The sequence below is a fragment of the Mesocricetus auratus genome, unplaced genomic scaffold (genome assembly GCF_017639785.1).
Source record: "Mesocricetus auratus isolate SY011 unplaced genomic scaffold, BCM_Maur_2.0 Super-Scaffold_100007, whole genome shotgun sequence".
NCBI classification, from domain to species: domain Eukaryota; kingdom Metazoa; phylum Chordata; class Mammalia; order Rodentia; family Cricetidae; genus Mesocricetus; species Mesocricetus auratus.
The window spans coordinates 7,168,065-7,190,734 of record NW_024429191.1 but is presented as its reverse complement, the minus strand read 5'-3'; the positions used below and the strand labels follow the sequence as shown (position 1 = coordinate 7,190,734).

General features: G+C 51.1%; 2 protein-coding genes across 14 annotated transcripts in view; both read left to right on the top strand.

The window, feature by feature from the left end:
- The window catches only part of Mgrn1 (mahogunin ring finger 1), a 51,749-nt gene extending 32,384 nt beyond the window's left edge, over nucleotides 1-19,365 (top strand). For 2 of the 12 annotated variants that reach the window (XM_021233867.2, XM_021233866.2), the window contains exons 7-18: nucleotides 133-182; nucleotides 1,689-1,736; nucleotides 3,038-3,106; nucleotides 4,170-4,329; nucleotides 6,414-6,523; nucleotides 8,072-8,137; nucleotides 9,555-9,781; nucleotides 11,871-11,994; nucleotides 12,293-12,335; nucleotides 13,416-13,514; nucleotides 17,736-17,874; nucleotides 17,980-19,365. In XM_021233867.2, coding sequence (XP_021089526.1) covers nucleotides 133-182; nucleotides 1,689-1,736; nucleotides 3,038-3,106; nucleotides 4,170-4,329; nucleotides 6,414-6,523; nucleotides 8,072-8,137; nucleotides 9,555-9,781; nucleotides 11,871-11,994; nucleotides 12,293-12,335; nucleotides 13,416-13,514; nucleotides 17,736-17,874; nucleotides 17,980-18,055 — 1,211 coding nt within the window. In that variant the 3' untranslated portion in view covers nucleotides 18,056-19,365. Of the gene's footprint in view, nucleotides 1-132; nucleotides 183-1,688; nucleotides 1,737-3,037; nucleotides 3,107-4,169; nucleotides 4,330-6,413; nucleotides 6,524-8,071; nucleotides 8,138-9,554; nucleotides 9,782-11,870; nucleotides 11,995-12,292; nucleotides 12,336-13,415; nucleotides 13,515-15,392; nucleotides 15,438-17,735; nucleotides 17,875-17,979 lie in introns of all 12 variants that reach the window. The other 10 variants (XM_013121716.2, XM_013121717.3, XM_021233869.2 and 7 more) reach the window with 5 other exon arrangements.
- Nucleotides 19,366-20,318: 953 nt separating this feature from the next.
- Nudt16l1 (nudix hydrolase 16 like 1) lies at nucleotides 20,319-22,632 on the top strand. 2 transcript variants are annotated; one of them, XM_040748139.1, is made up of 3 exons: nucleotides 20,319-20,935; nucleotides 21,019-21,355; nucleotides 21,805-22,009. In XM_040748139.1, exons 1-3 carry the CDS (start codon nucleotides 20,564-20,566, stop codon nucleotides 21,864-21,866), a joined length of 771 nt encoding a protein of 256 aa, XP_040604073.1. In that variant the 5' UTR covers nucleotides 20,319-20,563; the 3' UTR covers nucleotides 21,867-22,009. The 2 variants fall into 2 exon arrangements, with proteins under 2 accessions (XP_040604073.1, XP_005081741.2); XM_005081684.4 differs by having other exon boundaries at nucleotides 20,339-20,935; nucleotides 21,019-21,279; nucleotides 21,805-22,632.
- The last annotated feature ends 38 nt before the right edge of the window (nucleotides 22,633-22,670 follow it).

The window sequence follows — 22,670 nt, the reverse complement described above, 5'->3', positions numbered from 1 at the left end:
GGCAAGAACAGGAATGAACTCGCGGCTCTGCCACTGCTTGTGACACCTAGAAATCGTGCCTGCAGGGAAAAGGCAAGCATCTCAGCCATGACCTCACTTTGACCTCTCCTCTCTTGTCTTTCCCTGCTTCAGTTGTGGAAGTGACAGGCCATGCTCATGTGCTCTTGGCTGCCTTTGAGAAGGTAAGTGCCATCCTAACCACCACCCGGTAACCTGGTAGCTGGGGTAGGTGTGGCCTGAATATGGGAGTCAGGGCTTGGTGCAGAGGCTAAATGACAGAGTCTTAGTTCCCAAGATGCTGGTCCTGAGGCCGAGCATCCTCTTGGGGGTTATTAAAAGAGTTTTTAGATTGGTGAGGCAGAGTGTTCTAGACTGAGGCCAGCCCCACAGAACCCTTAAGAACCTGCCATCACAGGCTAGGATGCCCACATGGAGACCCCTGTCACAGACTAACTTTCCCTTCTCCAGCCACCAACCCTTCCCACCAGGTCCATTATCCTCCTGTCCACCCTGCTAGGGCAGCCCCAGGTGTGTGTGTGTGTGTGTGTGTGTGTGTGTGTGTGTGTGTGTGTGTGTGTGTGTGTGTGTGTGTGTGTGTGTGTGTGTCCTCACTTGTCAGACATTTGGGTTACATGTCTGTTTGATGCCCTCAGAGACCCCGCCATCCCTTAGGCCCTTTGCTGTCCCTCAGCACTACAGCTAAGACATAGCTTCAGCCTTCAGCCCAGGTGACAACGACCCCCACCAAGAGTGGCCTGGGGTTAGTTATTTCCCGCTGACTCATCTTGAGTCTTGCTAACTTGGGGTTCTTCACCAGGGTGTGTTTTCAGTGTAGAGCCCATTCATACTGTGACCCAGGCCTCTGAAGCACTCTGGGCTCTGTACAACTATGCTCATCTGTTGTGCAGTAAGCGTAGGCATGCTTTTCTGGGGTCAGAAATGCAGGTGACATGAGTGTGCTGGACAGGGGCCAGCCACTTCTTGAGCACCCTGTGTTTGGGTCTTGTTGGGAGAAGTGCTTACAAATAGGATCTAGTGAGGCAAATGGACTGTCTCCAGCAGGCATTCAGCACAGTGCTTGCAATTTAAAGATCAGTGGAAAACTACTTGTTTTTGTAGTACCCCATTCTAGAAATTTCCATAAGTGCCCATCAATTTTACTGGACAATCCTTAGTGCTGGTCTTGGTTGACTCAAAGTATAACACAAATTACAAAAATCTCAGCTCTAATACCTTAATAAGCTTTTCCAACTCTGAGCAATCTGTTTCCCTGGATAGCATTAAACACATTGATTCTATTCCATTTGGTTTTTATATTTTAGCTCTCTGGGTATGGACTTGTGATATCTTCCCGATTAAGCCAAGCCCAAGAGCTTTTGAGTATTCACTCTTGCTACATAAATACTGCTTCTGGGTACATGGAAGTTGCTAGCCAGTAACACAATGTGACTGAGTGGCTTCAATATGTGTGTGCCTGGGAGCCACTCAGGGTAGTTGGGTTCTGCAAGAATCTTTGAAGAAGATGCTTCAGGTATGGTAGAAGGCAGGCATGAGGCCACAGGTGAAGGCCTGGCCCCTCACCACCTATTCTTATTATCAGCTGTGAACATAGGTTGACCCTTACCTGACTGGCAAGAGTGCTTGCTTGGAAGCGCCAGTTTGAGATTAACTGTGTCTCTTCCCTGCAGCATGTGGATGGCAGTTTCTCTGTGAAGCCATTAAAGCAGAAGCAAATTGTAAGTGCCAAACATCATGGGCCCTTGGGTTGCAAAAAACACACACACACAGTGCAGGTGTGAACACATGCCCAGACTCCATGGGCTGTTCTTTCTGGTCTGTAGGAGCTGCTTGCCTGAGTTTGCCCTCTTGTGCTTTGGGATATTGGGATTTGTGGTTTGTGTGCATGGGTTGTGTAGTTGCCCTGTACTACAGCAACCAGAGCAGGTCCCTGAGTCCTGCCCAGTTTGAACCATGGTGCATGGAATGCAGTTAGTTCTTGGTGAATTATTTGCCAAATGAGTGGGCAGAGAAGGTAAGGAAAGACAGGAAACAGAACTATGGCATCTGCCTGTTGCTTACAGATTACTGGAAATAAAGCAGCACTGGGCAAAGACTCAACTGACTCTTTGAGCCCTTAAAAGGGGAGGCGTCCCAGGGTATAGAGAAGACTGGGAAAGCTTCTCTTGGGATTCACACATTCTGTAATCCGACATAGGGCAGTTACTCCTGGTACCCTACTTGAGCAATATAAGAATTTAGTGTGATGCCTAGTTAGAACTATTTGAGACTGATTGACAGGCAAGTGCCTGTGTTCCAAGGCCATGGTGAGCAGTTGTCTTGTGTGTAGCTACCCAAGTGCCTGAGACCTGCTTAAAGTTACTCTGTGTTTTTTAGCCTTTAAAGGAGAGAGAGAGTGGACCCTGGCAGGTTCAGACCCTGATGATACTAGTTGGGCAGAAGACCCCACTGGGGTTGGGACACTTGTCTCCTGAAAGCCAGCTAGCAGGATCCTGGCTTTCTGGGTGGATGCTATGGCCCATGGAACCTGGGAACTAGTAACTTAGAGCACTTCAGGACAGGTCAGCATGAAGCCTTTTGGTCAGAAGTGATTTGCTTTGTGTCTTAAGACTAGATACGGCTTTCGTGTCTTGTGGAAAGAACAGTTGCAGGACTTGGTGTCTGCTGCCTACAGACAGCAGCTCTGGCCCTCTTGTGGGTGACAGAGTGGCTCCAAAGTATTTGTTCTCTGGTAATGGGGATAATGTGGGCAACTTGGAGCCAGGCCTTCTGGGATGGATGGGTAGGACCATTGGCTTCATTCCCTGTTCTCTGTGTTGCTTGCTGAACTCAGCACAGGGCAGGGTTTCCTGCCTCTTGTTCCTGGCATTTGCCTTTTTTCAGGAGGAGGGGATTCAACAGGTTCCACAGACTTCTCAGCCACATTTTCTGTGGAACCTGAGCCCTGAAGGTGATCTAGGTATAGAGACGCCCACTAGTGGAGACTGACCAGACCCTAGCACATCTTTCTGTTCTCTAGGTGGATCGTGTCAGCTACCTGTTGCAGGAGATCTATGGCATCGAGAATAAGAACAACCAAGAGACCAAGGTGTGTCCTTGTGAGCAGCTAACTGGACTCCAGGCTAGCAACACGCCTCAGGCTTTCTAAATGCCTTTTAGAAGCCCACTCACTGGTGACGTGCTGATGGGAAGGAGGCCCAGAGCCCCAGACTCCGTCTTCTTTCCTTAACCTCTTTTTAGCAGTTAAGCCAACCAGGCTTTTTTGTTTGTCTCTGACTGACTACCTGAGAAGCAGCAATTCAAATGAGAATGACTTACTGCAGCTCACAGCTCTACAAGTGACAGTGCCCTCTGGCAGGGAAGAGGTGAAGCAGAGCAGCTCATGTCATGGCAGCTAGGAAACAGGAGCAGAGTTCCTGGAACCAGAAAGTTGACCAGCATGTTGTTTAAATCACTAAACCGTCAAATAGTATTTTTGGCTTCCTGAGACACCTGTGGTCTGTTTTTCATGACAGGGTCTCACTGTGTTGTTCTGGCCCTGGCACTCACTCTGTGGGCCAGGATGGTCTCACGCTCAGAGAGATCTGCCTGCCTCTGCCTCCCCAGTGCTGGGATTAAAGGTGTGCTGGGTTAGCCATCTGGTTTCTATGGCAGCTACTTGGTGCTGCAGCCTTAGCTTAGAAGCAGCCCCAGACAGTGCAGAGATGGTTAAATGTGTCAGCGTTTCAATAAACAAGCAGGTTCAATTAGCCCAGTTCATGTTTTAAGATATTTGCTCACTCACTTTCCAGGCCCTGGTGTAGTTTCTGAAAGCTGATATAAATTAAAGTCTTTCCAAGTTAGATCTACTCAGTGATTTTGAATACAGTCCCAACTGTTACAAAGACATGTGGTTCAGTGCACTCATTCCGTTCTCTGCTTCTTTATAGCAGAAAGAGTTATCATGTTTGGGTTTGGGGAAGGCAAGGCTTCTCCCTCCATGTAAGCCTAGTGCCCCCCACCCCAGTGTCCCTGACCCCTCCTACTCCCTTTGCCATACAGTCCCCGGGAATGGTGGCACACATAGACACAGGAGGGCATGCTCAAGGCACCATCAGATCCACCCGTAGGCTCTTGTGAAGCCACTGACACACTGGCCCTTGTCTCCACAGCCTTCTGATGACGAGAACAGTGACAACAGCAGCGAATGTGTGGTGTGCCTGTCAGACCTGAGGGACACGCTGATCCTGCCCTGCCGCCATCTGTGCCTCTGCACTTCCTGTGCTGACACGTTGCGGTACCAGGCCAACAACTGCCCCATCTGCCGGCTGCGTGAGCATTACCCAGGGCTCTTTTTGTGAAAGCTGCAGGAGAATTAGGGCTTCCTACTCCAGGTAGTCTGGGAACCACTCTCCCTATCGTATGAGACATGGAGACTCCATGAGTTTTTCACGCAAGGCATGATGTTGATCCTTCTACCTCCAGGACAGGAAAATATTAGAAGGAATACATAAAGTGATCCAGGGAAGATGTGTGGTAACACTTGATTAAGCTCTGAACAAAATCTGTTGTCATGGTTACATAGGAACTATTTTTGAAAATCTTAAAGTGAGTCAAAAGCAGAACGTTGTGCTGGGTAGAAAAAACTTATTAGGTAGTGGTCAGGTTGTCTGCCACATTGTAGACCGTGAGGAAACTCACCCAAGGTCATGGCTAAGTGTCAGAAATGGTTTCTTCAGTCAGAAATGGTGGGGTTTTGGCTTCTGCTCTTGGTCCCACAATCTGAAAGCAGCGTGTTATGTTGGTAGTCCCCTACAAGTCGGTTATGTGTCCGTGTAATGTGTGAGTTTTCACTGTGACAGTTCCATTGGGCCATAGGACAGATTGCATATGCAGACAGGGACAATACAGTACCTGATCTGGGTCTCCCAGTGTCCAGGCAAGACCCATCTGAGGTAGGACGGGACCACATGTGGGCTGGCTGACATGGGCGGTTCATAATACTGTTGACAAGGGAAGCAGGCAGTGTGCCAGCCTAGGTTTTTGCAGGCTTTGGTGCCCACATGTGACAAAGGTGCTGTTCTTATGTGGGTGGTCCCCAGTGAACAGGGTGGCCAGAGTGTGCCATCTTTCTTTTCAGAGTCATCCCTTCAGCACTGTCCCATGTGAGCCTGCCATCCTGAGGACACATGGGTGCTGCTAGGGTGTCCCAAGACTCACTGCAGGCCTCAGCCTGTGAGAAGTGGTGGCCAGTGAAGCTGAGCACCGGTGTCCCCAGCTTGTCCTGGCCTCCTGGGGCAGTCTTGGAGTGTGTTGGTGGGACCCAGATGTCAGAGCAGGGCTGGAGCAAGTGTGTGTCCTGGCTAGAGTGCAGATACAGAGCCATGAATCCCAGTTCCACCCCACGCTGTATGCACAGTGTGGCAGACAACCCTTCCTCCCCTGGTTGCTGTGTAACCAAGTATGGGTGGTTGTGGAGAAGTGAGGCTGAACAGGGCATACAGGCCATGGGGAACTGTGGGACAAAGCATAGGAGTGATGGGGTGTAGTCAGGATAGCAGCTCTGTGTAGGGCTGACGTTGGAAGAATGGAAAGAAAGGGCCCTGGTGTGGGATCTACAAGGCCCTAGAACTTACTGCAGCTATCAGGACCTGCCACTGGGCCTCTGAAATCTTCCTGTGTGTCATGACTTCAAGTTGGGGTCCTCAAATAGGAGGTAGAGATGGAAACTTCCTATCATAGACCAAGGTGTCACTGGCCTGTTCTTTGTAGAAAATGGGGATCGTACTGAAAAAGGCAGATGTGGATAGAAGGGCCACTGTTGTTCTATGACCGTCTCTGAATCCTCAGCACCAGGTGCAGGCTGATGGCATATCTTTCTTGATCCTGATTTGTGGCACATTTGTCATAGATGCATGGACTTCACCTCCATTCACTGTGTCTTAGGAATGTAATCCTGTTTCCTGTTGGGCCACTCTTGTGGGCAGAACTGGCACTACGAGATGCCTTAATTTGTCTTTTCTGCTACATAACCAGTGTCTGCTCCAGTTGTCTCTGTGGTAGACTTTGTACTTCCCTGCTCCTGTCCTGCCTTCTGAAGAATCAGAGGCAGGAGCTTATAGTCTGGAGATCTCTGTGGTCCCCACTGTTTCAGGCTACTGGTGTAAGTGGTGGCCACAGCCACTGTGACTTGAATAGAGTAGTCCTTAGACAGCTATTGGTCTTTTAGAAACTGTCCCTTAGGAACCGTCCAGGACTCCATCTGTTAAGGATCCCCTCTGTCTCTGATTTGGAGACATGTTCCTTGTTCCTGGCACTGTGAGTGGCAGTGTCCACAGTCTGTCTGGAGTGGTCATCCGTCCATGCCTCTGAAGACACTGTCCTTGTTCACATGTCTCTCTTTCTTTCTGCCACAGCATTCCGAGCTCTCCTGCAGATCCGGGCTGTTCGGAAGAAGCCAGGGGCCCTGTCTCCCATCTCTTTCAGTCCTGTCTTGGCCCAGAGTGTGGACCATGAGGAGCACTCTGTAAGTGCCTTTCCCCCTCCTTCAGCTTGCCCACTAGGCAGGCATGGCCCCACAGCAGCCTGTGAGCGGAGCAAGGGGAGGACCTCCACTGTTGCTTTAGGCAGCACGCTACTGCCTGTGGGCTGGCTTCAGCCTCATCCTGGAGGCTCCTTCTGTAGACTGAATGCCTGCCTGGGTAGCCTTGCTTCAGGCAGACTAGGAAGATCTTGTCAATTAAAGAACTAAAGAGTAAGACATAAGTAAGAGATGAGGCTCACAGAAGTGCTCAGAGACGGGGAGAGAGGTGCCTAGAAATATGCAGGAGTCTGCAGGAAAAGCTGAGGCAGTTGGGGAGTGAGGGAGACCTCAGTCTGGACCAAGGCCTTCCTGCCTCCACTTTAAGAGGAAAGAACAATAAGCCCTATGGTCTGGACATCCAGGGGACATAGCCTTTGTTACTGAAAGTCCTACTTTATTTACAGTCAGTAAGCTCAGCAGGTGTGATGCACTCTCACAGTGGACTTCTGCAAACTGGGCCAATATTTTTGTTTTGTTTTGTTGTTTTCCAAGACAGGGTTTCTCTGTTTAGCCCTGGCTGTTACTCTGTAGACCAGGCTGGTCTTGAACTCGGGTTCGCCTGTCTCTGCCTCCTGAGTGCTGAGATTAATGGTGTGTGCCACTACACCTAACCTAGGCCAACATTTAAAGCCTAGAAGTATTCCATGAAATGAAGATTCTTGGCCTTTCTCTCAAAAGCCAGTTTGCATTCAGGGACCTGAACTAGAGGTATAGCATCCCCACTCCAATGGGTCGTCCCGCTGCACACACAAGGGCCCCTGAAATACTTCTGCCTCCTAGCACACTGTGTGGGTTTTGGTTGAAGAGCAATACACTCACCAACCATGTGCTTGCTGGTTGCAGGAGAAATGGCTCTGAGGTGGGGCTGCCTGGTGAAGGAGGGGCTCTGAGTGTTGTAGAGGGACCTACCAGTGCTTGACAGTGCTGGGCTTGTTGTTGGTTTTGTCCTGGTGGCTGAAGGCCAGATGAGTCCCTTCCTGTTTGCCGTCTTACCCTGAGTGAGCCAGTTATGGGGGGGTGTAACCTTGATTGGTAATGAGCCAGAAGCTCTAGTCTGCCCTGGGAGCCACCTGCCTTTTACAGGGTTCTGAGTACCTAAGTGGGTTCTTGTTCTCTGCCACCTGCTCTGTGAAGGGCCCAAACTCGATCTCCAGGGAGTCTTTATGGTGATGGTGAGGCTGAAGGCCCCACCACTCTCATGTCCCTTGGCCAAGACCTCTTGCTTTGGGTAGGCCCAAACCACCAATAGGTTAGGTTGAGGTCAAGTTTCCCTCTGAGTGGGACCCGCTACAGGAACTGGTCATATATGTGCAGGCAGCCTGCGCAGGGCCCTGATGAAGAATTTTTCTTGTGTTGAGTGTGGTCTTAAGGTCAATTTTAGAATTCCTGGGCATGCTTGGAGGGCAGTAAACCAGAGGCCTGCCTCGCCCCACCGATCCCCATGCCATGTGGAGATAGAAGTTGTAAAACATGTGATTTTTATTTTGACAGTGTCCCTTTAAAAAATCAAAGTCGCACCCTGCCTCCCTGGCCAGCAAGAAACCTAAAAGGGAAACAGTAAGTGTGTTTGGTCATATAGCTCTGTTTTTGCCCCAGACCCTTATTTTTAAACCAACAAGTGTGGGAGGTCATCTTAAACCCAGGCTAATATGTTTAACACACTTTGTCAAATCCGCTCTCCCTAGTCCCGGTGTCCCTGCCCAGGAAGGGAGTTTTGTGGAACAAGCAAAGCTAAAGGTCTGTTGGCACGGAGCCAGTTCTTTGGTGTTCGTGCCAGGTGGTAGCCAACCTCAGGCACTGCCTTCTTGCCAGCTTTGCTTGCCATGGCTTCTGAGTGCCGTTTCCCGTTTTTTCTTGCTGGCAGTGGAATGGGTGTTGAAGGTGGAACTGATATGGCTGCTCCTTTTCGCACATGACATCCCCTGCATGCCTGTTCATCTTGCATCCCTGGCTGGCTGTCCCTTGAAGTTTGGCTCTTTGGGTCCAGGACTCTAGTTTTCTGACATTTTCCCTGCACCTCAGAGACCAGACAGGGAGAGCAAAAGTCAGTAGTAGCCAGGCCAGACCTCTTCCTGGAGTTTCACTGGCCTGGCGAGAGCTCATTGAAAGCTAGTGTGACTGAGGGAAGAAGCTTGGGAGGGAGTCAGGTTTGCCCTTTGTGAGGGGCGTGGGGGTGGGGCAATGTTCACCTTTAAGCTGAAGGCAGGTGGGGATAGGTGAGAGTTAGCCAGAGGAGGAAGGCCCACCACTGGTCTGGTACACACCGCGTTCTCCATCCAGGAGTGCCTCCCCATCCTGTTATCCACGCTGCTGAGGGTGGGCAGGCCAGAGCGTCCTGTAGGAAGCACTTATGAGCACTGCCCCTCTACTGGTTTGTAAGTGCGTACAGGAGCAATGCAGCACAATCCTTCTTCAGCACTCCATGGCCTGACTGCTCTTCTCTGGAAGCTAGGCACTTTCCTTCTTCTTTACCCCTGCCAAATCCATCTGTTACTAATGAGGGGCTCCAGGAGCTAGTACCCATCCATGTTCCTACTGCCACCCTGCTTGAGATCCCTGGAGGCCATACTTCCCCTGGCTCAGGGCAGCACTGGCAATGTTCTCCTGCCTCTGGCATGGCTCTGCTCTGCCTGCTCCTGAGTCCTCTTGCTGTCACTAACCCCTCACACTTCCCACTCCTGCAAGCTGGGAACAGCAAGCCATGTAAGGGCTTGGCAATGATGGGGACAATGGCTTCTGCAGACCTTGCTAATCATTCTGGACATCTGGGTGTTGGGGTATGTGCTGGAGCTGGTAGCTTCCACTCTTAAAGACAGCTTTTGACAAGAGCTGGGGATTAAGTCCCCGGAAGGTGGCATGAGTGAGACACAGTTAGCGAAGCAGGCCTGGGGAGGAGAATGTTCCATTTCTGGGACTTGATGGCTGTAGATACGGAGCCTGGCCGGGCCCTCCTCATTGATTTTTGTCCCCACAGAGTTCTGACAGTGTCCCGCCTGGCTATGAGCCCATCTCCTTGCTTGAGGCACTCAATGGTCTACGGGCTGTCTCCCCGGCTATCCCATCAGCCCCCCTCTATGAGGAAATCACCTACTCAGGCATCTCGGATGGTCTGTCCCAGGCCAGCTGTCCTCTCGCTGGACTCGATCGAATCATAGAAAGTGGCCTACAGAAGGGCAAGCCACAGAGCAAGTCTCCAGACAGGTGAGGCCACTGCCCAGTCTCCCTTGGTGAAGTGTGTCATCACGTTGAGAGAAAGAGGATGTATGTAAGAGTAGGAAGACCTGCTTATGTGTGCATGTGAGACTTGCAAGGTTTCTCTGTTGTTTTACAGAACTTTATGAGCATTTGTTCTTGATCACTGGGACTCAAAAGGTCCAGCAGCAGGTCAGACTCTGTATAGTTGATGACAGCCAATAACATTGAGCAGAACAGTACATCAGGAAAGGGGCTGGGCTGAGGCCCAAAGTACACCAGCTGCTTGCTGTCAGTAAATTGTACAGACTGGTGCCATATCTCTGCCCACAGGGCTGATTTGAATCTATGATTTTGTTTTTGTTGTTTGTTTGTTTTTTCAAGACAGGGTTTCTCTGTGTAACCCTGGCTGTCCTGGAACTCACTCTGTAGACCAGGCTGGCCTCAAACTCACAGAGCTCTGCCTGCCTCTGCCTCCCGAGTGCTGGGATTAAAGGCGTGTGCTACCACTGCCCCGCTGAATCTAGGAATTTTGATAGCTGGTCACATAAGCATATCTCACCAACGAACCAGCAATGAAACTGGGACACTGAGGTGTGAAGCAGATGAACCTTGTGTCTTAGGGTTTCTATTGCTATGATAAAACACCTTGACCAAAAGCAAGATGGGGAGGAAAGGGTTTATTTGACTTACACTTGGGCATCTTACTGCATCAACTCAAACAGGGCAGGAACCTGGAGGCAGGAGCTGATGCTGAGGCCATGGAGAACGCTGCTTACTGACTTGGTCCTTATGGCTTGCTCAGCCTGTTTTCTTATAGAATCCAGGACCACCAGCCCTGATGCCACCACCTGCAATGGGCTGGGCCCTCCTCTCCCCTATCAATCACTAATTAAGAAAATATTGGACAGGCTTACCTGCAGCCCAGTCTTTGAGAGGCATTTTTAGAATTTATGCTCTTTGCTCTCATATGACTTTAGTTTGCATCAAGTTGACATAAAACTAGCCAGCACACCTTGCTGCTACTGAGCCAAATGTGTGCTCCTGTTCTAGGCTTTGAGCAGTGACTCTTTCCATTGCTTGTTTATCTGGTTGCACTGGCTTTCTACTTCAACAGGTTATAACCATTGGTTTTATAGTAGCATGAGAGTGTAAATGGATTTTTAAAAAAGATTTATTTATTACATATACAGTGTTCCACCTACATACCAGAAGAGGGCACCAGATTGAATTGTAGATGGTTGTGAGCCACCATGTGCTTGCTGGGAATTGAACTCAGGACCCTTGGAAGTGCAGTCAGTGCTCTTAACCTCTGAGCCATCTCTCCCTGCCTTTACTTACTAAGTGCTGGGATTATAGGCATGTGCCACCACTATGGGCTATATTTCTTTTGCAAACTGCCTTGAATTCTTTTAATGATTGGATGATTTAGTGTTTAGAGTACATCTTTTCGAGCTTCTATGTGTCCTAGATATTAATCTTGTCAGAGGTTTTATGTATCTGTGTTCCTGGAATTTGCCCAAGGTCCATGTACATGCCAGGCTAGTGCTCCCACTTCATCCTCAGTATCACAAGGGTCCTCTCTAGTGCCACTTTCCTTGGGCTGCCCTAGAGTCAGTCTTGCTCCTTAGAGACTAGCATGGTGCGGCTGGCCAGTCTTACTGTGTTGACTCCTTAAGGAGAAAGGTATAAAAAAGGTATGTGTTCAGCCTCCAAAACAATACAGAGAAACCCTGTCTCGTAAAACCAAAAAAAAAAAAAAAAAATTAAAAAGGTATGTGTTTTGCAAGCTGCCCAGGTCCCTGTACAGTCCTTTCTGCTGTTTGCCTAGGCTCAATGTGTCTCTTCTAGTGTCAGGCTGTCAGGCCTGTGCTGGCATCTTTGGGACTGGGAGGGTTGTTGGGCTGGTCCACCTTCCTGGTTGTTCAGGCCTGTGCTGAAGTACAACCTCTGCCTGGGAGCCTTGGGCAGGTCTGCGTTTTGAAGTCTTTGCAGAGATGCCACCTCTCCTCCAAATGCTACTGGTCCAGTGTGGATTTTGGTAGGCTTATATTCCTCACCTAGCCATCCTACAATCTTGCTTCCTTCCTGTCTGTAGCACCCTACGGTCTCCATCATCCCCCATCCATGAGGAGGATGAAGAGAAGCTATTGGAGGACTCGGACACTCCTCTCCCACCAAGTGGTGTGGAGCTTGCACTGAGGGAGAGCAGCTCCCCTGAGGTGAGGCTTGCTTCTGGTGAGGCCCTGGCTGCCTTCTCTGGGCTCCCTTAATCCTGAGCCCTCACTGCCACACTGTGATGTCACAGCCAGACAAAGTTAGAGTCCTTGACTGTGGGCGAGGTGCCCTGTGGTGGAGTCACTTTGAGGACTTTTAAGCAAGACCATGTGTGAAGTCTGGCTTCCAGTGACATCCTGTGTCCTTGGTGGCAGCTGTTGCCCACTGCCCTCAGCCTAGTCTCAGGAATTTGACCCATTTGGCCTGAGGGTACACTAGAGGCCTTTCCTCTTTGTCTCCTAGAGTTTCGGAACAGAGGAGGTGGATGAGCCGTCACTCAAGCAAGGTGAGCCCCTTCTCCCAGGTCTGTCCCCAAGCCCTTGGTAAGTTTTGGGTTCTGGCTAGGGACAGACCCCCAGCTCTTACCTTCCGGAACCTGGATGGTCAGTGTGCAGGGGTGATAAGGGCATTGTGTCACTCACTAGCACCTCATGTGTGTCCAGGAAGTGCCGCCCAGGTGTGGGAGTTACTTGTCTTGGTGTGTTTTGTAGTTTCCTGACTGACTTTTTTCCTGATGAATTGGTGACAGCTGGTGTTTCCTCACCTCCCTGTAGTGAAGGGCTTAGTGGGTAGCTTAGGAGGCTTGGGTTTCCCCCATCCCTCTTGCTGGCCACGTTTGGTGATAAGAAGCCCCCCAAGCCTGTGTCTGCTTAGTCCTTACTGTATCACTGCTGGACAGAAAGTAAAAGTTCAGCTTCAGGGCTGGCATCTAGGGTATGCCCAAGGCCACTTGACTAGGACGTGGCTCTAACTCGCAATGAGACCCATAGGATCGTGATGAGCTCCCCGCCCTGTACAATTGCAGCTTCTCTGTTGTACCCTACATCCTGCTGAGAGGTCCCCCTATGTGAGGCCTGCTTGCAGGGGGCTGTGGCCCTGGGTGTGAGGAGGTGCTTCCCTCTTGGAGCAGTGTGCTGTGTCTTCAGCCCCTCTAGCTTGGCCTTGTATTTCCATCTTCTGTCTCAGCCAGGGAGGACCTCAGCTTCCCACCTAGGGCCTAGGCTTCTCCCATACTCAGAGAGCTCTTTACCCAGGCAGAAAACTCACCCAGAGGAATCGGGAATGCAGACACAAGCTCTTGAGAACTTGTGTGAGATAAGAGTAACCATGGTCCTCAGGGCTGCTCCAGAAGTCTTCCCTGAAGCCCCTGCCACTCAGGGGCCACTCCTGTATGCTCAGTTTCAAGGAAAAGCAAAAAACTACTACTACCTGGCACTAGACAGATTGGTTCAAAATAAAAGAAATAAAACTTCCCATCTCATGCACATGCAATCACTGTGGTCCCTGGAGTCTATGGGAGTCAGAATGGGCCACAAGGATCTGTCCCTACCTGTGTGTCCTGACCTCTCTCCTCTACCTGCTGCAGGGAGCCGAGTGCCCTCTATTGATGATGTCCTGCAGGATGGCAGCCCCCAGCACCATGGTTGCAGCCAGCCAGTCCCTCCTGCCGACATTTACCTACCAGGTAACAGCACCAAGTCCTCTACAGATATTTGTGCAGAGCCTACTCTATCTCTGAGGGTAGGGGAGTCTGACCTATTGCACCCTTCAGGGACCAGATCATCTCTCCAACTCTGTACCCTGCTCATCCCATAACAGGGTTCAGGCCAGGCTTAGGCTGCCTACTGGCTTCCTGCAGACCCTAGGTGAACTTGGCCTGAGGAAGGAAGGACAAGCTGTTGCAGAAGGACAAAGTCCTTTTTCTGGCTGCTGCCTGATGGGGCCCAGGGAGGCCAGGCTCGCTCTGCTGAGACTGCAGTGTCTCTCCGTCTGTGGCCCATGCCAGAGAGACATTTGCCTGTGGGTGGCCTTGGCCACTGCTAAGGTGTATAGCACTGCGTTTCCAGTCAGGTCAGAAGATACACCCGTCGGACCACAGACAGTGGGCCACAGACTTGCCGATCTTTTTCTAAAGGTTCAGGCATAGGCTGTCACTTAGTTCCTCCTCTGTCTGCTCTGTGGGAATAGGCTCCTTAGCTTTATACTTGGGGTTCACACTTGGGGCTCCAAATCTGGGATAGAAGTAGGTCTCTCAAACTTACAACTGTTCTGCTCTTGGGAATTCTGATAAACAGCCGTTACACCTTCTGAGACTGGTTCTTAGAAGCCCCTACTTAAGGAAATGGGCTGCTCCCACATGTTATGGAAACTTCCTTTGCTCCCTGCTTGGCCCTGAGGTCAGTGTTGCTCACTTTTCCAGGGCTGCTTGGTATTGGGTGATTGTGACATCCTTTGGTGAATAGGGCCTCCCATCTGCCCCTGTCTTCTGGATGTGAAGTGACCCATAGGAGGGTCATCAGGTGTGGGAGAGTAGCTATGGGTCATCTTACTGGATCACTATGGCCTATCCAAAACAAACCCATAGGCGAAGCATGTTTGGAACCAGCATGCCCTAAAGGCACAATTCCAGTATGTTCTTGGAAGCACCACAAGTACCCATCTTTATTGTAAATTTGATTAAGCAGGGAGTTGGGAAAGGTCCCTGAGTCTTTTGAGTTACCAGTATGAGCTTTGCTCCTGCAGGTGGGCTTGAAAGCACCTTTACTGTGCAGCAGAAAATATCTCATCCCGTGTGACCTGCAGTGCATCAGGACTGGCCACAGAGACAACTCTAGGCAAGGGTCTCAGGCCTCATTTAAGTTCACCAAATAGGTGGGCAGCAGTCAGCTGGAGAAGCTGTAGGAGACATGAGATCTGCGTGTACAGTTGGGGAAGAGCTGGCCTTGGCCAGTTCTGCACAGGGACTGCTTCTGGATCCTAGCCGCTCTGAGAACCACCCATTATACAGGCTTGCTCTGTGACAGGAAGCCAGGTTGCTATCTCTGCACATCTTGTTGGAGCTACCATTGATGTGTGTCAGTGCTGGGGGCGGGGGAGGGGCTTGTGTGGCAGCCTGTACATCCCTGCATGTCGCTCCTTACATGATGGCACCTACTGTCTTTTCTGCTGGCTCTTGTCGGAGAAGGCTGCATATCTTTCATCTTTGTGAGGAGCATACATGCAAATGGTGTCTTTACTTTCTGACAAGGGCACCATTTCCTCCTGGATGCTGCTGAAGTCACTGAATCCAAGTCCCCTAGAGATGGGGAAGTCCTCTGCTAAGTGCTCTCCCTGGTCCAGAGGCCTGGTTTCCATAGCCACAAGAGGAACTCTGCCTGCTGCTTTCACAACATACACGTCTCTCTCTTGGCTAGAAAGTTGTCCAGGATCTGTCCTGGTTGTACTTACTTCTTGGTTGTAGGAGGCAATGTGTGGGCAGTCTGTTTCTAGTCAGTTCCTGACCCTAAAGTCCATGTCTTTCTGCTAACTGAGCTCCATCTGTCTCTCCCTCCTCTCTGCACAGCCCTGGGTCCTGAGTCCTGCTCTGTTGGTATAGAGGAGTAAGCTGGTACGTGACCTTTCCTCCACACTTCTGGTGGCTTGGCTGGGTATATCTCCAGAGAAGAGCCCAGTCCCCTGAGGGTTCTTTTGCATTCAGAGTCCAGAAATCACTGGTGACTGCTATACCTTTGTGTCTGAAAGGTGGTCTCCTGGGGTCCTGGCTTTGGAGCCAGAGGGTCTCCCATCTACACAGGTGCTCATCCAGGCTCTTCCAAATAATAATGTAGAGTCCTTTGAATAGTGACTCAGCCCGGGCTTCTGGAGTTGCTGTTCCTGATAGGAGGAAGTAATTGGAGGATCAGGGAGCCTAGAAACATGTGGAACAGCATCCTGGGGCTGCACACAGTAGTCTCACTGTGGATTTTAAAAACAAAAATTCAAGCCGGGCATTGGTGGCGCATGCCTTTAGTCCTAGCACTCGGGAGGGAGAGGCAGGCAGATCTCTGTGAGTTTGAGACCAACCTGGTCTACAAGAGCTAGTTCCAGGACAGCCTCCAAAAGCCACAGAGAAACCCTATCTTGAAAAACAAAACAAAACAAAAAAAAATTCAGTAGTGGGGATTGGATCTAGGTAGGACATACTCTACTGTTTAGTATTTTAGGCCTGCCCCTGGAGACAGACAGGATCTTATTAAATTCCCTAGACTGGTCTTGAACTTGTTCTGTAGCCTAAATATATATTCCTCCTGCCTCAGCTATGGTTGTTGTTTTAAGCAGTAGTTCAGATTTGCACAAGCCATGGGAGACTCTAGATCACCCATTCCCATCAATGTTCCTGTCTGTGGAACATGTATGTCCTCCTAGGTCTGTTGTGTTCTGTGGGGCTGGAGGGAAGACTCAGTGTTTAAGACTGCTCTTCCAGAATACTCTGGTTAAATTCCCAGCACCCACATGGCAGCTCACAACCATCTATAACTCCAGTTCAAGGGATTGGACACTGTCTTCTGGCCTCTCTGGGCACCAGGCATGCAACTTCTGTACAGAGATATGTGCAGGCAAAACACTCATACATAAAATGAAAATAAAAATATACGTTAAAAGATAATGCCAGGTCGGGCAGTGGTGGTGCATTCCTTTAATCCCAGCACTCGGGAGGCAGAGGCAGGTGCATCTCTGAGTTCAAGGCCAGCCTGATCTACTGAGCGAGGTCCAGGACAGGCTCCAAAGCAATACAGAGAAACCCTGTTTCAAAAACAAAACAAAACAAAATGCCAGGTGTGGTGGCAACTTGGGAGGCAGAAGCAGACAGATCTCTTGAGTTCCAGGCTAGCCAGGACTACACAAAAAAAACCCTTTCTCAAAACAAAAAACTCTCTTTGCTTCCTGTCCAGGGGCATTCTTCATGCCTTCCTTCACTTGTCACTGTGGCCTCTGTCCCTTTATCTGGCATATAGCGTTCTCTCGTGCACTGTTGAGATTTTTTTTGTCTTGAGACCATCATTGCCACTGAGAACATGTCCATCTTCTCTCTGGTACCTTCTGCTGCACACACACACGTCTTAGTGACCAATGGGTGGGTGCCCTGTTGGATAGGTAGCTACTTGGTCATGGTGGCCCAGATTGCTGGTTACAGAAGCATCCCTGTAAACTAGGCCTACAGGCGGGGACTCTTTCTTCTTGAGGTTCTTATAGAAGGGTTGGTAACCTTTTGTGTCAGGGTTCCCCAAAAGGATGGCACCATGGCAGGTTCACACAGCATGTCTGGGATGTGCCTCGTTGGTGTCCAGACCTCTAGGCTGCAGGCCTCTCCCATCAGCCAGAGAGCCAGGCCGTCTTTGGTTTTGTTGGGGTTCAGGGTTTCTCAGGACTTGAGTGTCCCCCTGGAGCTGTGCTCCATAAACAAAAATGCTGTTATTTGTAGCTTCTATAGGAGGAAGGGTTTAGGTTGAACTTGAGCAGTTAGAAGTTAGGCCACAGCTGGGGACTGCACCACATAATGTTGCCTTTCATGAGGCCACAGCTCCTAAAAAGGAGGGTAGGACTGGTTTGTTTGTGTCACCAATGCCTCTTGAGAACAACCCTTGCCCTGGGATAACACCACACAGCCCCACAGAGCTGATGTCTGGGACACAGCAGAGCAGGCCTCTGGAAGACAGACGGGCTCTGGGGCCTCTTCTGCTCCAGTGGACCCAGAACCACCTTGCTTTGTCCCCATCTGCTCACTTGCCCTGTGCTAGAGCTGGCTGAGCTCCAGCTAACCCAGTTTCAAAGTTCTTGGCAGGGACTCTGCTGCTGAGTTCCAGGAATGGTAGTCCAAGTTAGGAGACCCAGGGGCCAGTAGCCCACAGCTACCCTTTGCCTGCAGCTCTACTGCCTGGTCCTGAAGGGGGATCATCTGTCCCAGTACAGAAGACATGTAACTCACTGCCTAGGACTGAAGGATCCCTAGCCTTCTATGAGGTCACATCTACTATACCTGCCAATGGCATGTACCTGGCTACAAGGTAGAGGGTGCTAGGTGGTCCTGCCCCCATGAGGCTCTGGGTTGATGGGACCAGAGATGTGACCAGCAGCCCATCATGACCCCTCCTTACTCTGCTCCTCTACAGGATGGTCCACCTCCATGGAGACGCCACACAGCCTCGGCACCACCAGCTCCCCCTGGCCTCTGCTGAGTGGCTCTAGTTCTGAGCCTGGAGCTACTGAGCTGACCCCACTCTGAGAGCCTGGTTCAGCTGGCAGCACAGAGCCCTCAGTATCCCCAAAATTGCCAGGAGGCTTCCCCGGAGCCCAGTGAGACCCTGGCCTCTCCTGTCTGCACACCTGATGTGGCCACTGGGCTTTGAGAGGCCATAGTGAACCTTTATCAAATTGCACAGTGGACTACTCTTCCACACACCCTCCTTTTCTATGGTCTATATATTTGTAATTGGTACAAGATGAAGGACGGCAGCTTTCTCCATGGGCCATAGGCCCTAGAGGGGCTCCCAACTGCCAAGGTTGATGCTCTGAGCACTTAGCAAACCAGCAGAAGAGAATCTACCCATGGAGTGAAGTGTCATCCTCACAGATGTTCTGGAAGGTGGACAACCCAGGTTACAGTTGATGAAGGAAACAGTGCCTGTCTACCTGTCCTGTGTGTCCTCCAAAGCAGCCAGGCTGTCGCTGCTGTTCCCACCTTTTATGTCCTGTCCATGGGTGAGCCTCCCTAGAACCTCCAGGCCCCCTCCTGCTCTGCTCTTCAACCTATTAGTGACGTCTGGCAGCTGGGGCAGCTGTGGGCAAGACTAGGAAGTCGATATGTGAACAGCACAGCCATTTGCATTGGTTGGTATCCAGTACCCTCACTCAGTCCCTCACATGCCTCCAAGATGGAGATGTTCATGCTCGCAGGACAGCACTGCCCACCCTCTTGCCAGGGAAGAGCCTGATCAGCTCCCATAACAGACCCAGTGGTGGGTACATGTCCCTTTGCGTTTCTCATTGGTTAATTGTCTAAGGCTTCTCTCAGAGTCCACCTATGAGCAGAGTCCCAGTGATACTTTGTCTTTAAGGCAAAAGGCCCATGGGTGGCCCCTGGGCAGAGGTGCCTAGGCAGTGAGGCTGCCCTGCCACTTACCTAGGTGACAACCTGTAGCAATGCATGGAGCCCCCTTTTAGGCTCAGGGTTGCTTGAGCTCTGGCTCTAGCTCTGCCCCTTTCTGGCAGTGGCTGGCCTGGTCTCTGTAAGCCTGTAGCAGAGCCTTGCCTGCACATCCATCTGCCCCCTGCTGAACGCACACATATGCACACTTCAGCATGTGCATGCCCACCCGCCCCTCACCTGCCAACTCCCTGGCCTCTGGCCATGGTACTGGTGCCAGTACTTTGAAAGATGGGATGCAGACTACACACTCACGTGTCTCAGATTCACATGTGCTATCATTTGATGTACTCTGATTGGCTAGGTTTTGGTTTTTACTGTATATTTATAGTAATAAAATCATGCAGCAATATTCTCTGTGTGCCTTTGTTCTGGCACAGCACATGGGCAGGCAGTCGGTCCTTGAAGTAGAGGCAGGACACTGAGTGGCTTCTGGTCGCTCACCTCTTCTGAGCGATTGGTGGATCTCAGCCTCCAGGTGGGCAGGTTGTCCCGGTTGTTACATCCACCCCAGCTCTTCTGATGTCTCCTGAACACTAGCCATGTGCCAAGAGGAGAGCAAATGGAACCACTTAGATGCTTAAATCTTTTATTATTATTATTTTTTACATTTCAGTCCCAGTTCCTCCTCCTGCCTCTCTTTCTGCTCTCCCCACTCCTTCCCCACCTCCCATCTGCTCCTCAGAGGGGATAAGGTCTCCCCTAGGAAGTCTACTAAGTCTGTCCCATCTCATTGAGGCACGACCACGGCACCTCTCCACCCCCACACCCTGTGTCTAGGCTGGGCAAGGTATCTCTCCTATAGAATGGGCTCCACTAAGTCAGTGTGTGCGTTAGTGTTAGGTCTTGGACCCACTGCCAGTGGCCTCATATATTGTCCCAGTCACACCATTGTCACCTATATTAAGGGAGTCTAGTTCAGTCTTATGCAGGTTCCCCATTTGTCAGACCGGAGTCAGTGATCTCTCACCAGCTCGCGTCAGCTGATTCTGTGGGTTTCCCCATCATGGTCTTGACTCCTTTGTTCATATTATGGCTTCTCCCTCACTTTGATTGTACTCCAGGAGCTTGGTCCATTGGTTAGTTATGAATTTCTGCCTCTGCTCCCGTCTTTTTTTTGGAAGAAGGTTCTAACTTCCCTGGAGTTGTGGATTGTAGGCTGGGTATCTTTTACTTTATGTCTGGTATCCCTTATGAATTAGTATATACTGTATCTGTCTTTCTAGTTTTGGGTTACCTTACTCAGGTTGGTTTTTTTTTTTCTAATTCTGCCCCATGTTTAAATCTTTTTTTTTTTTTTTTTTGGTTTTTCGAGACAGGGTTTCTCTGTATTGTTTTGGAGGCTGTCTTGGAACTCGCTCTGGAGACCAGGCTGGCCTTTAAAGGCGTGGTTTCACAGGGCAGACAGTGGATCCATGAGCTCCGGGTCGAGGCTCGGGAACATCTGCATCCTCAGAGATGAAGTGGACATTGAGAGTTGAAGCTGTCCACTTAGGGATGTCTGGGACTCAGAGACTGGCACATCTTGATGCTCAGTGTACCTCCTCCTGATGACCTGGCTTCGCACAGTGCATCTTGGGAATTGTAGTTTTCTGGTCTGTGGAGGCGGTCTCCTGTGCAGCTTGGAGGGTAGCAAACTCCACCCTCCCGCCAGGCTCTTAGGATTGGTGGGGGCGGGCCCATGCACGTGGATGCACGTGGATTGGGCCTGTGTGTCGTGGGTGGGGCCGCGCATGCTCATTTGGGCGGTGGGCCTGGAGCGTATCAAGATGTCGACCACGACGGTTCCAGAGCTAAAGCAGATCAGCCGGGAGGAAGCAATGCGCTTGGGCCCCGGCTGGAGCCACTCGTGCCACGCCATGTTGTATGCTGCTAACCCCGGGCAGCTCTTCGGTCGTATTCCCATGCGATTTTCAGTGCTGGTGAGGAGCTGGGTGGGTGAGCGGGCAGACACAGGCTTGGGGCGCTCTGTGGACCCCGCGTCCTGATCCGACTTATCTTGCAGATGCAGATGCGCTTCGACGGGCTGCTGGGCTTCCCTGGGGGTTTTGTGGACCGGCGCTTCTGGTCGCTGGAGGACGGCTTGAACCGGGTGCTAGGCCTGGGTTTGGGCGGCCTGCGCCTTACCGAAGCCGACTACCTGAGCTCACATCTGACTGAGGGTCCACAGCGCGTGGTGGCACATCTGTATGCACGGCAGCTGACACTGGAGCAGCTGCATGCTGTGGAGATCAGTGCCGTGCACTCGCGGGACCACGGTCTGGAGGTGGGACCACTGCCTGGGGACCGCCCTATCCCCACTCCTGAGGTTTGGCTCTGGCACCACAGAAGGCACCGATGTGGTAACAAGTGCCCCTCAGGGTCCTCACCCTGGCCATGCTGGGTGGGAAGAGAGACTTGGGCTCTGGGTCCGGGGCTGTTTACATTTGCCTTGCTGCCTGCCATTGTCAATCCTGGGAGTGGGGCATGGGATCACTAGCAAGAAGGGATAGTCAGGGCCTCCTTGGGAAACTGAGGACAGACCAAAACGGATAGGTTTCAGGGCTTGGGGTTGTTTCCCAAGAGGTAATGTGAATGAAGGCTTCTGGGGTCTGTGGGTTCTCTGGTCTAAGGGGTTTGGAGTGAGGCCAGGAGTCGTGGGTGGGTGGATGAGTCCCTAGGCTTTACCACCACTAGCCTTGCCAGGCCAGACCCTGCCGGGGTTTCCCCATCTCTTTGAAACATCTCTGCCAGGGTCCTACCTACCTCTGTAAGGAGAGCCCAGTCCCACCCCATGCCCTCTGCCCCACAGGTGCTGGGCCTTGTACGCGTCCCACTGTACACCCAGAAGGATCGAGTAGGCGGCTTTCCTAACTTCCTGAGCAATGCCTTCGTCAGCACTGCCAAGTACCAGCTCCTATTCGCCCTTAAGGTACTCAACATGATGCCTTCGGAAAAGCTGGCAGAGGCCTTGGCCTCAGCCACAGAAAAACAGAAGAAGGCCCTAGAAAAGCTGCTCCCTGCCTCATCCTGAGGAGGTTCCTGTGCGGTTCTTGCCCTCCCTTGGCTGTCTCTGCCCACAGGCCCTGGAATTCCCGAGAAGCGTGCCTTCTAGTGTGTTTGGTTTTGCAACCTTTCTGACTGCGAGGGACAAGCAGGCAGCTGTTCATCTTTATTGTCCCAAGTAGTCCCTGGGACCTAGCTACCCTCTCAGGTTGTTCAGTGGGGTGGCTTGGGCCTGACTTTCCAAACTGAGTATGCTCTCACCCATCCCAGGGTTCAGGCTGTCCTGTGTGAGTCTGTTCCTGACTGCTGGAGGCCCAGGTAGAGCCCACTTTTCCAAGGCAACCACTTGATTGGTACATGGTTCCTGGGCTGCTCAGGGATTTCATTCAGTGGAGGTGACCCATGTTAGATCACTCCTTCCCTTAGCCCAGAACCACATGACCTTGCAATAGGCTGTTGTTCATTTGGGTTGTTGTTGGATTTTTGTTAGATTTTTCTTTCTTCGTGTGTGAACTGTGGGTTGGTTTCAGAGTGACTGTGCCCCACATGGCTTGGTTCTCCCCAGGAGGGCTTTGGCTCAACTCTGTGGAATTAAGGAAGCAAGAAGACAATAAAGCCATTCCTCTGATGCTTACGTTTGCTTCTGGGTGGCATGGCCACATGTTTCTCTGA

Excerpts from the sequence above, each read along its gene's own strand:
- Nudt16l1 (XM_005081684.4), top strand. The coding sequence starts at position 20,564 with ATGACCTGGCTTCGCACAGTGCATCTTGGGAATTGTAGTTTTCTGGTC. Across the intron at positions 20,936-21,018 it reads CCATGCGATTTTCAGTGCTG|ATGCAGATGCGCTTCGACGG; the intron begins GTGAGGAGCTGG and ends CTTATCTTGCAG. Across the intron at positions 21,280-21,804 it reads CGCGGGACCACGGTCTGGAG|GTGCTGGGCCTTGTACGCGT; the intron begins GTGGGACCACTG and ends TCTGCCCCACAG.